General features: G+C 39.0%; 1 protein-coding gene across 2 annotated transcripts in view; it reads right to left on the minus strand.

Annotated features, from left to right (window-relative positions):
- The window catches only part of LOC121288057 (transformation/transcription domain-associated protein), a 211,960-nt gene that overhangs the window by 145,522 nt on the left and 52,202 nt on the right, over positions 1-14,236 (minus strand). For both annotated transcript variants that reach the window (XM_041206337.1, XM_041206336.1), the window contains exons 25-30: positions 13,641-13,838; positions 12,392-12,652; positions 11,322-11,483; positions 10,155-10,251; positions 8,214-8,335; positions 5,815-5,985 (exon numbers count right to left, since the gene is read on the minus strand). In XM_041206337.1, the coding sequence (XP_041062271.1) occupies positions 5,815-5,985; positions 8,214-8,335; positions 10,155-10,251; positions 11,322-11,483; positions 12,392-12,652; positions 13,641-13,838 (1,011 nt within the window). The remainder of the gene's footprint in view (positions 1-5,814; positions 5,986-8,213; positions 8,336-10,154; positions 10,252-11,321; positions 11,484-12,391; positions 12,653-13,640; positions 13,839-14,236) is intronic.

The following is a 14,236-nucleotide window of genomic DNA, read 5'->3' on the forward strand; positions in this document are numbered from 1 at the left end:
CCTTGCTTACTATGGATGCTTTTTCCCTCTCATCATTTTTTTTCCTCTTTGGAATATATTTTACTTGGGAATAGTTGCATATCTCCTTAAATATCTGCCACTGTTCATCAACTGTCCTACCTTGTAGACTTCCTGCCCAGTCCATTAGGGCCAAATCTGCCCTCATACCTATGTAGTTACCTTTGTTTAGCTCCAGAACACTAGTGTGGGACTCAAGTTTCTCGCGCTCAAACTGAACTTGAAATTCTAGCATGCTATGATCACTCTTCCCTAGAGGACTCTTTACTATGAGATCATTAATTAATCCCATCTCATTACGCAAAACCAAATCCAGAATAGCCTGCTCCCTGGTTGGTTCCACAACATATTGCTCCAAGAAACAATCTCTAATACACTCTATGGACTCTCCCTTGAGGCTAGCCTTGCCAATTTGATTAGTCCAGTCTATATGCATATTAAAATCATCCATGTTAGTGAACCTGACGAGTTTTTACGACAATCAACAATGGTCTCATGGTCACCATTAAACCAGCTTTTAATTCCAGCTTTATTAATTGACCAGTTGGTCAATAAACCCAACTGATGTGTTAATTTTATAACCTATTGCCTGTATACCCCTTCTATCCTTTTCATGACTCGAATCACACCCTATAGGGTTGACTCTAAATTGACTGAGCAAGTCGCTCAGTTGTGAAAGTGATTCTATTTTCGTGGAGGGGGAAACTTGGGAACAGGCAATAAATGTAGTCTTTCCAACATTGTCCAATTCTCTCAAGAAAAACAGAGAAAGAAAAACAGCCATGCAATCTACCAAACTCTTCAACTTGTGTGTAAGAAGGTATACCACAAATATAAATAACAGTGCCCCAGAATTGTACAGAAATCTTCAGATAGAGTCATTTAATGCAACATCAAACATTACTGCAGTTTATTGCACCTCTAGGCCAGAACTCTATTCCCTTTGAGCATATACATTGAGGTAATTTGCTAATTACATTTCTACAAGTAAAGCAATAACATAAAGCATGCCGTGTCTGACACACAGAGCACAGTCTCAATATAACAGTGGGAAATTTTACGCCTTGAAAATTGACTTTTGTTACCTGACAAGTGGAAAAGTGTCCCATGGAATACTGAGGCACTCTTAAAATCCTATCACAGCACAACGAGAACAAAACTTTATAATCAACAGGTCAATGAAAACTCGACATCCTAAAGCAAAACTCACAAAGCACAGGTACTAAAATCAAGCACATCTCACCAAACGTTTATTTTCTCAACTCCCATCTTTAAAATATTTTTATGTCCTTTTCTAATTGGAACAAGAGATACTGTGAGAACAAGACTCATACATAGTTAAAAGCAAAAAACTGAGAATGCTGGAAATCCAGAACAAAAACAAAAATACCTGGAAAAACTCAGCAGGTCTGGCAGCATCTGTGGAGAGGAGCACAGTTAACATTTCGACCCTTCAACAGAACTAAGTAAAAATAGAAAAGAGGTGAAATATAAATTGGTTTTAAGTGGGGATTGGGGGAGGGGTTGGTGGGACAAGAAGAGCTGGATAGAGGGCCAGTGATAGGTGGAGATAATCAAAAGATGTCACAGACAAAAGGACAAAGAGGTGTTGAAGGTGGTGATATTATCTAAAGGAATGTGCTAATTAAGGGAAGAAAGCAGGACGAGCAAGGTACCGATAGCCCTAGTGGGGGTGGGGGGGGGGGGAAGGGATCGAAATAGGCTAAAAGGTAGAGCTAAAACAATGGATGGAAATACACTTAAAAATAATGGATGTAGGTGGGAAAAGAAAAATCTATTTCAATTGGAGGAGAGAGTTCATGATCTAAAATTGTTGAACTCAATATTCAGTCCGGAAGGCTGTAAAGTGCTTAGTCAGAAGATGAGGTGCTGTTCTGGAGAATAGAATAGCAAACTGGAGGAGCAGCACCTCATCTTCCGACTAGGCACTTTACAGCCTTCCGGACTGAATATTGAGTTCAACAATTTTAGATCATGAACTCTTTCCTCCATCCCCACCCCCTTTCTGATTTTCCCCCTCCTTTTTGTTTTTTCCAATAATTTATATAGATTTTTCTTTTCCCATCTACTTCCATTATTTTTAAGTGTATTTCATTTGGACTCGAAACGTTAACTGTGTTCCTCTCCGCAGATGCTGCCAGACCTGCTGAGTTTTTCCAGGTATTTTTGCTTTTGTCATACATAGTTAACCCCAATATACCATCTCTCTCAATTCTTCCACTGCTTACTCTTGCATAATGTTTACTGCAACTTGTTTGGGATTTCTGGTTTGAAAGACTTAGTATGCTAGGTGCTGTGGTACAGACCATAACGTCCTTCTAAAAAAAAGCAGGTATTCATCCATAGAAACAGGCCATTCAACCGGCCAGTCCACACCTGAACTTCTGCTCCACTTGAGCCATGTAGTGCCTTTAACATAGCAAAATGATTCAAGGTACTTCCCAGGAACATTACAAAATAAAATTTGACACCGACTCAGTGATATTAGGGCCAATGGCCAAAATCTTGGTCAGAAGTAGGTTTGAGGAGCATCTTAAAAGGAGAAAAGAGAGGTAGATAAATTTAGGGAGAGAATTCCAGAGCTGAGAGCCAAGGCAACTTAAGGCATGGCTGCCAATGGCGATTTAATTAAAATAGAGGATGCTCATGAGACCAGAGCTGGAGGATAGCAGGGATCTGAGAGTTGTAGGGCTGGAGGAAGTTACAGAGAAATGGGAGAGAGCCTAAAGTGTTTTCAGACAAGCATAAGACTTTTAACATGGCATTGTCAGTCCAGGGGTCCTTGCAAGTTAGCTAGCACAAGAGTAGATGGGTGAACGGGAATTGGTGAGAGTTGGACAGCAGAGCTTGAGATTACCTTAAATTTATGAAAAGTAGAATGGGGTGGGGGTGGCCAGGAGTAAGAGGGAACAGTCAAGTCTAGATATGTAAAAATCAGTAAAAATTCACTTCAAACTTATAACTCCTCTGGAGACTCAGTGGGTAAGGGATTGAACTGCTATCATGCTAAGTCAAGCAGACCAGAAGGCCCCAGGTTTGCTCACCTATTTATACCAAGTTTGCAAATTTCAACCAGGGCAGTAGGCTTTCAACACCTTCAAAATCTAACTAGATTTACAATCTGTCCAGCTCAAAATCTAAACAAAAACCAGGCTACTAGTGCCTGGCAGCGCATGTAGTACCTCAAATGCTGATTAGATGGATGAGTTATACCTTTGAGGTTTTCTGAAAAAAGGGCTTCAATAGATCTTCAAAAGGTGTTGATCGAAAAGAAATGCCACCAGATTTTTATCTGAAGTTCAGTCGGACTGAGTAAATTGGTCAGAGATGCAGCTTTAATCAGAAATTGATTCACACTTGACCTAAAATGACCCCAGTCCCTGATCCTGAATTTATTCCACAACTCTATGCTCATCACACATTCAGGTCTTCCCCAAATACCATCTCACATTCAATGGTGTCAGTTGCTTCTGCAATTCAACCCCACACCCCTTGCACACCACTCATAATGTCAATAGCATAGCTCAGGGGTGTAACAATAGCCTTTCAATCTAGCTGATATCCAAGTGCCACAGCAAACTCTTCAATAGTGAACCAAGAAACTTCATAAGATGAGGTCACATAAAAATCATTAAGCTGATTTATTTCACAATCACTGAACACAAAGAGCAACAATAATGATCCATTCAGTTAATTTAATTTGTACAACTTGCCTTCACATAATACTAAATAATGAGCGCGCTAAGCTTTCCCATATTAGCGAGGTGCTATTTTCACCCAAACTTGTCTGGGCTTTGTTCTGGCTTCATGTCTCTCCCAGGAGATCTTATAGTTTTCTTTTGGGTGGGATAGTGAGTGTATGTCTTGTTATCACAATTGTGTGGAGCAGGCTGAATGAACTAGAGGGTCTTATCCTGGCCATCACTGTATATTTGACTTTATGAAATTAACACCCAACACTCTTGCAATCTTCTGAGTTTGACAAAAACTCACCCTCATAGCTTTTTGTTGTAAGGCAATGACCATCAGCAAGTATTTTCGCCGCTGGTTTCTTATCACCAAGTTGACAGTCACAAGGATGCGTTGGCAGACACCCACTATCAAGTCAGGTCAGAGACTTCTTCATTCACTGATTGCTGAGCCAGGCTTATGCATTTCTTATTGCAACAGTCTTTGGGGAAAGCAACTTCAATGTATAACCTACCCCTTTGGTCAAGATTTTGGTCATCTGACCCAATGTCTCCTTATGTGGCTCATAAGTGTCATACTTTGCTTTATAATATTCCTGTGAAACACCTTGGGATGTTTTATGTTAAAGGTGCTTAAGGGGCAATAGTTATTACCTACCTTTTGACTTGGTGCTTTCCCCACTACCCACCCAGAAGAGTCATATGAACTTGAAACGTTAACTCTGTTTCTCTCTCCACAGATGCTGCCAGGCCTGCTGAGTTTTAGCAGCATTTTCTGTTCTAATTTGGCATGAATACTTGGTTTAAAATCTCCAGCACTTTAAAACAGCTAATTTCTCAAATCCTGTGTATGAAAAATGGTTTAAAAATTCCTTAAACAAGGTAGTTCTGAATGGTAAAGATGGCTCCCGGATTTCTTAAACCAATGTGTTGACAAATCCTCTATTCTACAGATGAGGCACAGATCTAATGTCACTGCTATTTTTAAACCAAAATTCTTTACTAAATCCAAACCAATATTATTTAAAAGGTGAAAACTTTCTAACACAACACTCCAAAGAGATTTCAGGATCCATGTACACAGATCACTAGAATGTCATAGTCAGGTACAAAAAGTAATCAAAAAGTGATAATGGAATGTTAGCCTTTATGATGGCTAGAGGGGAGAAAATTTATACAGCTATTCAAAGCTCTGGTTAGATCACATTGGGATAACTGCCGGCACTGCAGCTAGAAAAGGAGCCCAGCGCAGATTTACCAGAATGTTACCAGGACTCCAAAGGATAGATTATGAGTAGAGGTTACATAAACCAGGCTTGTAGTCCCTGGAAAATAGAGAGTTACAGGGTGATTTGGTTTAGGATTTTGGAAAAAAAAAATCAAGATACAGGAAAACATTTTCCCCTGGCGGGTAAGCCAAGGACAAGGGGACATAACCTTAAAATCAGATCCAGGCCATACAGTTGTTAGTATACATTTAATCACCTTAAATGATAGTAGAAGTGTGGAACTCTCTCACAAAAATCAGTAGATGCTAGCATGATTAATCATTTTAAATTTGAGATCAATGGATTTTTGCTAGACAAGGGTACAAAAAGGATTTGAAGCCAAGTCAAGTGGATGGAATTAAGATACAGATCAGCAATGATCTCACTGAAAGGTGATTCAGGTGGTTCTCATGATCTCTATGTTGTGTTCCCTATAAGCTATTAGAATGGTTCAAATAGAACGAACAGCATCACAAAGCTTTTCATTACTAAAGCAGATTGGACTCAAAAGGGAGATGACATAAGTGCTCAAGTGTCTGGAGGATGCTTCTGAACCTGCAGCAAAGACCAGTAGCATCTTCATTGATTTGTAATCTGTTGCCAGCATAGTTTGGCTGGCCAGATTTTGGCATAAAGTCACAAAAGCCATTGCTATTTTGGCAAACATTAAATGCCTCCAGGGAAGCAGGGCTGAAAATTGGCCTAAGAGAGACAAAATCTCAAACTCACTTTGAGATTCATTATGAATAATGTACATTCAACTTTGGCTTAAATCTCATCAATGTGTCAGTATTACGTAAAGCTGCTCATTCACTTACCATCATCTGATCACAAAATTTGTCATTAAAGGAATTTGGAAAAAGTCTTGTAACAGAGGTCAAACGATTCACAACATTTAAAGTCAGGCTGCGATAATCACCCAACATCATCAGGAGTGGTCGCATGTGTGTGTGGATTTGATCTACTTCAATTGTAGCTCCCTCCAAAAACTAAAAAAAATAAAAAGAAACTTCAAGCAATCAAAAACATTAAGATTTAGGACAATTTGAAATTAAAGCCTATAAAACTTCGTTAAAAAAAATTGTCATATATGGTGTTGCATTATAAACAAGACACGCAAGGTGCTTGTGTACTTTTATTGGATAACGAACATTCAGGTTTATCAACCTTCATTAAAGTCTGCTATTGCTATCTAGAGGTAAAAGAATGTACCACAGCAACCATTCAAAAATAAAAATGGATTTACCATCTTATTGTTGTGATTGCTCTGTGAAAGAGGATCAGACTCATGTTATGACCAACACATTTCAGAGTTACGAGGGCCTGCTAAGGGATTCATGCAAGAGGCTTCAAGACCATAGTAGGCAGAGGTTCCGAGAGCAACAAACTACAAAAGATTTAGAGTGGTTTGTGCTCACCTCAGCTCCAAGACTGTTCAAAGCCTTGAACCATGCTGACCAAATTAAGGTATTACTTCCAGAATAGCTTGTATATGAATGTTCAAAAATGAAACACATTATCCAGTTCTAGTGTAAAATGAGTCATAGCAATATCAATTACTGAACGTGTGAAAGGTTCATTTATGCTAGTAGCCCAGCTTTTCACTAATATTCCACAAAAGGAAAGCCACTTCCTGAAAAATAATACATTTCCTTTCATTAATTACAAAGTACAGTCCACTCAAACTCAAATTTGACTTAAAATTCTAATAAATCTAACTTTTCTCGCACTAAATTCCCACTTTGCTATGTTATTTACCTTGTTTCATTCAAGTCATTGAATAATGCAAACAAATTGCGTTAAAAGTGAATGAATTATCAGGCATTATACAACTGGCAGAGGACTACATGTTAGGTAGGGGCCTGCAATTGCCTGGTGTCCCTTCAAAACTACGGTTATTTCTACACTCCGTGTAGAACTTGTATTTGGGGAAAAAATTAATAGATAATTAAGACAATGAGTTCAGCCTGCATCACTATTTTGTCCAATGAGAATACAACAAATTTGAATTTTTAAAAACTATTTTAATCACTGGCATTGTACAAGTGTCACGTGCGAAGATGGATGTTATTATTTTAATATTTTGGGAATATGGTGAAACTCTGCAAAGAAGGCTGGTGTGTGGGTATGAGTCTGTGTGCATGTCCATGATTAATTAAACTGGGAGAAGGTTAGTAAAGGCAGCTTGCCTGTGGGAACTGAGAGATGAAAGGTAAAAGGTGCTAAATGCATGCATTATAACGAGAGGTGAAGTTGGATGTATGAGTAAATAGGTTGGGTTTTAAAATTTGCCTTAGGTGATAGGTAGGGGCTTGCCTTTTCAGCTGTTAAATTTCAAAGGGGAGTTTAGAAGTGACATGGGATTTTTACAATTTACAAAAGGTTTCATAAGTAAACAAGGGAAGGTTATTAAATTTTATTTGACCTGAAAGTGGAGGCCATTGGAAAACATGAGAGATTTTTATATTTTGGAAAAGTTGAGTTCAAAGAGGTGCTTAGGACAATGGAATCTAAAATGAAAGGGGGAAAGAATATTTAAGGAAAGATATTGAGCTGAGTTGTGTGGCTATGTGGGGGAGATGTCCTGGGATCAGATCTGTGCTGGGAGAAGGTGAGGAAGTTGTGAGTTTGAAGCAGCAGAGCTTTCAAGGTAGAGGCGCCTTTGCTTTTTGAAAGCGGTCTGTTTCTGAACCTTTCTTTTGAATTCCATGACAGAATGGGAGAGAGTGAGAAGTCATGTGATATACCTTAAGTGACAGCAGTTTGCCTTGGGTAATATTACTGGATTTTTATCATTAAAAATCTAAGGAAGGTGTTGTCAAGTAGTTTACTTGTGTGCTCTAACCAAGTGAGCTTTTTTGGGACGTTTTGTAAGATAAAGATTACACAACTGAAACAATCCTGTATGTTTAAGATTTTTTTCATTCTTGTTAAAACATTTTTTAAATCCTAAAGGTGTTACTGAAGTTCTATGCTTCTGGGGTCAGTAACTTTTCCTCCTCATTTTCAAAAGACACAAAAAAATGGTTATAATCAGCAAGACAGGTTTCTCTCTGGAATCTGGCATGCTCAGCAAACAACATTGGCTGCAATCGTAACACACAGTATTGTGACACACTGGCAAATATTAATAGAGCAATCATCATTTCAGTTTGGATTCCTTTCAACATGTGTCTGAATACCAACTCCAGAATTGCACTACTGCAACACAACTGACCTTCCTCATGCAGGCCTCTCCCGCCTCCTGTAGTTCATTATTTGTTGAGTTCAGCGCTTTGAAGAGCGCGGCAATGATTTTTTCTCGTGACTGAGGCAGGTAGTTGCAAGCAGCTAGGGCATCTATTCAAGAAAAAGCAAAGGAGCACAATTTTACTCTCCACACAAACCAACAGAACAACAAAGGCTAGTGAACAACTTCCTCAAGATGTGAATTAGCATGCATAATTATATTAAAAATTGTCAGTTTATACATGGGAAGGAAAAACTAATTCAATTACATATACCACTCAAGATAGTAAATTGTGTGCAGAGATGCTTATATTAAAAAACATGGCGGAAATGCTAGCTTAAAAACATTGATGATTCTGTATTTCTTCGGGGGTTAAAAATTAATGGGTTCTCTGAGGTATTGAAAGATTATTAAAGAATTTGATAGGGTAGATTGAGAGAAATTAATTTCCTCTGGTGGGGAGAATCCAGAGCTTGGGGGCATAACCTTAAAATTAGAGCCAGGCCTTTCAGGGGTGATGTTAGGAAGCACTTCTTCACACAAAGGAGCTCCCCTCCTTCAGAAAGCTGTTGAGGCTGGAGGGGTCAAGTGAAAATTTCAAAATTGAGATCTTGAAGTGATTTCCAAGGTTCAAGCAGCTGTCGGGTCTCCTCTTGTTCCTACATTCCATAATTGGACATGCTAATGTACAATTAGTATGAGGAGAAAGCATGAACTATAGAAAAAATGGGGAAGGCTTAAATCAAGCACTATTCTCCTTTTCAATGTATCGAAGCAGTCGTGTCCCAACACAGCAAGCGTTAATGCTTCATTTTTTTTTTAACCCAGGTTGCGGGATACATTAAGAACATAAACGTCTTGTTGAAAATATAATGCTGACTGCAGTGGGTTTTAATCCCCTGTACATTTTTTTATTTTAAACTAAACTTGTAATGTGCACTTTAAAGCAGGTCATTAGCTTAATGCTCCCTGACCTGCTACAATGTGCTCCATCGGGCCTGTAAAAATTTTATGGGCTTCTAGATTTACCAATTTTCCAACCCTGAGTTTTCTAGTCATGTTAAAGCAGGCTGTAGTACTGTTGGACAGGAGGGATTCTAAATACTATTGCTTTCCACAAGTGGTTTCTGCATTAGTCATTACTTTTTTTAAAAAACACATCTCCGTCAGCTTTCTCGGAGACCCTGCACACATCCCAACCTCCACAGCTTTACTCATCCCCCCACGTCAAGCCACATTTTTAAAAATTCATTCATGGGCGTCACTGGCTAGGACAGCATTTATTGTATAAAGGACATTAGTGAACCAGATGGGATTTTACAACAATCGACAATGGTTTCATGGTCATTATTAGGCTTATAATTCCAGATTTTTATTGAATTCAAATTCTATCATCTGCCATATCGCAATTCGATCCCAGGTCCCCAGAGCATTACCCTGGGTCTCTGGATTGCTAGTCCAGCGACAACAATACAACTACACCATTGCCTCCCCATTTACCAGCACCTGAACAGGTTGCTCCCAAATCTTATACTGCTGCCGCTATTTTGCCAATAGCCATTAATGTGCATGCGAGGGTAGCCCAGGGGAGGATCCACATAATCTTCCTCTGACCTGAATCTCTCTTCTCCGATGTTGGCCCTCAAGCTTATGTAGCCATAACGTCAATTATTAGCATTACATGTTTATGCTACTATACAGAGCAGCCTTGCTACATCTTTTCAAACCCCATCCATGAACAAAATACTATTAACCATACATAAATTTCCTCTTAAAGCAACACCAAAATGAACTGGCATTATAACAGTCCCCGAGTTGTCTTTTAATTTGTTGCAAAGTAGTTCCAAATTGAATGAGGGTTTGGGTAAAAATAATTGCTAGACATTTTAAGACAGTCTTTCTGCTTTTTTGTTACCATAGTTCACTTACTCAGGGCAGCAATGCGTAAAGGCACAAGTGAAGGCAGGCTTTTGTAGCATGGTAGTTTCATAAGTGCAACATCTTCTGCCTCGCACAGATTTAGCAACTGTTAACAAGATAAAAGCATGCAACAGGTTGAACACCGCTTGCTAAATGGAAGTATTCAACTGATAGACATTTGTTACTGATGACAGCTTTCCGTCTGTGTAAATACTTTCAGTGCATAAATCATTTTGCAAACATATCTTGAAAACTTGCTTCTATTTTTAAACAAAACCCCTGCACTTAATTCATCGTTTGTCATTAGTGGTCAGGGACTGGAACTTGAATTGTTTCAAAAAATGCCTGCAGTGCAGTGGTAAAATCAAGAAAAAATGCTGCAAACCTAAATGGAACTTGCAGTGAAGTTAACTATGATAATCAAGTTGAGATCAATTCAGTTACAGGTCTGAATCATTCACCATCTCAAGACATCCCAAAGTCCTTCACAAACACAGAGGTGTTTTCGCTGTTGTAATGTAGAAAACATGGCAGCCAATTTGCACTCAGCAAGTTCCCACAAACAGCAATGAGATAATCTGTTTTAATTGGGCGTGGGATAAATATCAGCAGGGTTCTACGGTTCTTCAAATAACGCCACAGAATATTTTACAAGCATCTGGGAGGGCAGGCAGAGCCTCGTTTTAATGCCTCATCGAAAAGGTGGCATTTCTGTCAGTGCAGTATTGCCCAGAGGCTTTTTCCAATGTGAAAGCAAGCATCTTTGAGTTCTGTGGCAGCTATCCAGCCTCCTAAATGATATGGAGAAATATTAACACCCTAATACTGTGACTGGAATTGTCCAAGACACACAAACCTGAAGCAAATGACCCTCTCTAGCCACTGAAAGTTTTCTTCATGAATGGCCTTGAAACTAAAATGCTTCGGATGACAAAATAGATAGCAAGTCTGAACTTTAATTAAAAACTCCAGAAGCTAAATCTTCAGCTAAAGTAACTGGATTTTCTTTTTTGATGAATTATTGACTTGTTGAACAGATTGTCCCAATTAATCACTACAGTTATAGCAATTTTAGAGAAACCACATTGCTCAAAGTGAACAGCCATAGAAAAGCTCACAGCGGAAAGCAGAGAATGAAAGAGAATAGCTGAGAAAGTACAGATATCCAGCCCTTACCTCTGTATAAAATACTTTGTGCTCCACCACATTGAGATCCATGGTGAACAGCCTGGGCTGTAGAGTGGTGCAAAAAGTATTTCCTTCCATCAATCCGATCTGAGCATTTGCTGGTTGATGTCGTAGTAAGTGCTTTTTCGGTGGAACCATGTCTTGTAGGACCTGACAGCACAGGGAAGAATCCATGATCAAATTAGCATTCTGCACTTAGATCAGTACTGTACCAATAACATTTCTCAATACAAATTGCATAAACTGAAGGTCTCAAGCTCATCCCAAATGCAAACAACATTAGGGAACTCTCAATTTCCACAGTTCTGTCAATTCATCTCTAAAATAAAAAAGATTATCCACTTCATTGTTTTGCACTTGGAATTGAAGAACTATACACATTTTGCTGAGGTCACCAGATTATCCATGGGAAAATCCAGGCCAAAAATTCTAATGACAGAGTCAACTTTTAAGATGGTGGTGTGACAATGTCAAGGCAGCATTACATTAAGGTTAAAAGCAAAAAACTGCGGATGCTGAAAATCCAAAACAAAAAAAAAAATACCTGGAAAAACTCAGGTCTGACAGTATCTGCGGAGAGGAGCACAGTTAACGCCGAGTCCATATGACTCTTCAACAGAACTAAGGAAAAACATTACATTAAGGTTCCTCTCTGAACCTGTTTACCAAAGGAGACAGCATAATGTATCTTCAACATGATAACACATCCAGACAGAAAATTTCTGTTCATCCTCAAAGATCAGAGTTAATTGTTTAAGGATCACTCATGTAGAAAAATTCTCCCTTTGAAGAACAATGATAATTCCAATAAGATAGTCATCCAATTTTCTTCATTATTACATCTTCCTGACAGGGTAGGTTGAACCCCCGCCATCCTGTCCTAGCAAGTTCATGTGTGTTATAGTGGGTGGGGTTTCTTATCTATTCATGGTTACATTTGTCCTAAAAGCCACCCTGATCTACAAGTGACTTCCTCTTCATTAATGGTCAAAGATTGAAAATCTCAAGTTATGAAGTACACCTCCAGTTGGGAAAATAATGCACTATTTATACGGCACCTCTTTGTGGGGCTCCATGATTTCTGTTACACTTTTCCCCGTTACTTGGGCAAGCACTTGCAAAGAATGCATGGCCTGCTTCCGTACAGTGGAGTTCGGCGAGGTCACTTCCCGCACCAAGTCATGGGTCACGTGATGAAATGACTTTTCCTGAGCTGAGAGCAGCTCTTCAGACTTCTCTTCATCCTTCAAGGGTGTTGCACAGCGAACTAGTAGCTGCTCTAAGGTGGTCTTGGCCATTGCAACTGCTCCATTGGAAACCTGCATAGAAGTACATTTTGTTTAATAATACTGCAAACTGCCTTTGGATGCTTTACTATGTTAAAGGCGTTAGCTGGCCATTAAGTCATATCCCTTCACACCCTTGCAGCCAAAGCACAAGTTTTACTCAGGTGGATTTTCCCATTTCCATGTGACCAGAAATCTCTTTCACTCAGCACAACTTGCTACTTTGTCAAATGTAAAATATTAAGTCTCCTCATCCCTTCTCAGAGAATCAGCATTAATTAGTCTTAATACATCAAATATATTTTTTACTCCTTGTTGATATGGACATTGCTGCTCAACAGGTGCAAAGGACACCACCAAGAAACGTCTATGCACACAAGTAGCATCGAGCAATCTGGGTCAGTTCTGCCTCTACATTACTCTAGTAATGCATCCCCCTCCGTTTCTCTAGTGGTGCTAAGTATTTTGTGTATGCTGTTACTGGTTAAAAATTCACATTTTCCTATGAATGGACAGCTGTCAAATTCTGAACAGCCACAGTGTGGCAATTATTACAATTACAGTGTTATTTTACTACATAATACCACTACAGTATACTCATCAGTTCATCTCACTCAAGTCATAAGCACATAATTGACAAAAATATAATCAAACAAGGCAACCAGACACATTTCATTTGAAACAATGGCGCATATTTCATAAATCAGCCCTCCTCATGAAGGGCTTTCTGCATTGAAAGTGCAGATCAGCAATTAGCCAGGTTAGTTGTCATTGTTTTGTGGCCAATGATTTTAAATGGATGCACTATTATGCAGTTGACCCCAAATTCTTCATTAGCTGCATTTGCAAGAGAACAAAAAAGATTGACCACACTCATTTGTTTAAAAATCTAGTTTCAAACCATATCCAATTCAGCTACACAAGTTTAACACTAGCATGAGCTGGTTAGAAATACTGCCTTTTGTCATGTAAAATGCCATAAACTTCATGTATCCCACACCCACATAAGAAAAGCATTTACCTCTCCAGTCAAATCCATCATGACGAAAAGGAGAGCCTTCAGAAAGGTTTGCTGATTCTGTAGGACCCAGATCAAAGGAAGGCGTTCCATCAAGAACTTAATGGACACCACACCTCCGAGTTTAGCATACCAAGCTTGTTCATAACAGCAGGCGCATAGACGCTCCACAATGTAAGAAAATAATGGTAACAGGCATGCCTAGCAGAATTTTAAAAAAATGGTTACTCATTTGACAACATCCAATACACCAGAAATTCTACTGATATATTTATTAACTTGAAGAGGATGTGACATCTATCAGATTTTTGGATGAGAAATCCCGTCTGTCCTTTCAGGTGGACATCAAAAAAAAACCCATGGCGCTATTTTGAAGAACCCCGACACCCCTCCCCACACAGTATTCTGGTCAGTAGTTATCCCCCCAATCAGCACCACTAAAAAACAGATCAACAGGCCATTATCACAATCTATTAGTGGGAGCTTATTGTGCACAAAGTGGCTGCCACATTTCAGCTATTATAAGTGAATGCACTTCAAAGTACACTATTGGCTGTGAAGCACTTTGGGACATTGAGGTTGTGAAAGGTGCTAATATG

Source organism: Carcharodon carcharias, chromosome 15 (assembly GCF_017639515.1).
Source record: "Carcharodon carcharias isolate sCarCar2 chromosome 15, sCarCar2.pri, whole genome shotgun sequence".
NCBI classification, from domain to species: domain Eukaryota; kingdom Metazoa; phylum Chordata; class Chondrichthyes; order Lamniformes; family Lamnidae; genus Carcharodon; species Carcharodon carcharias.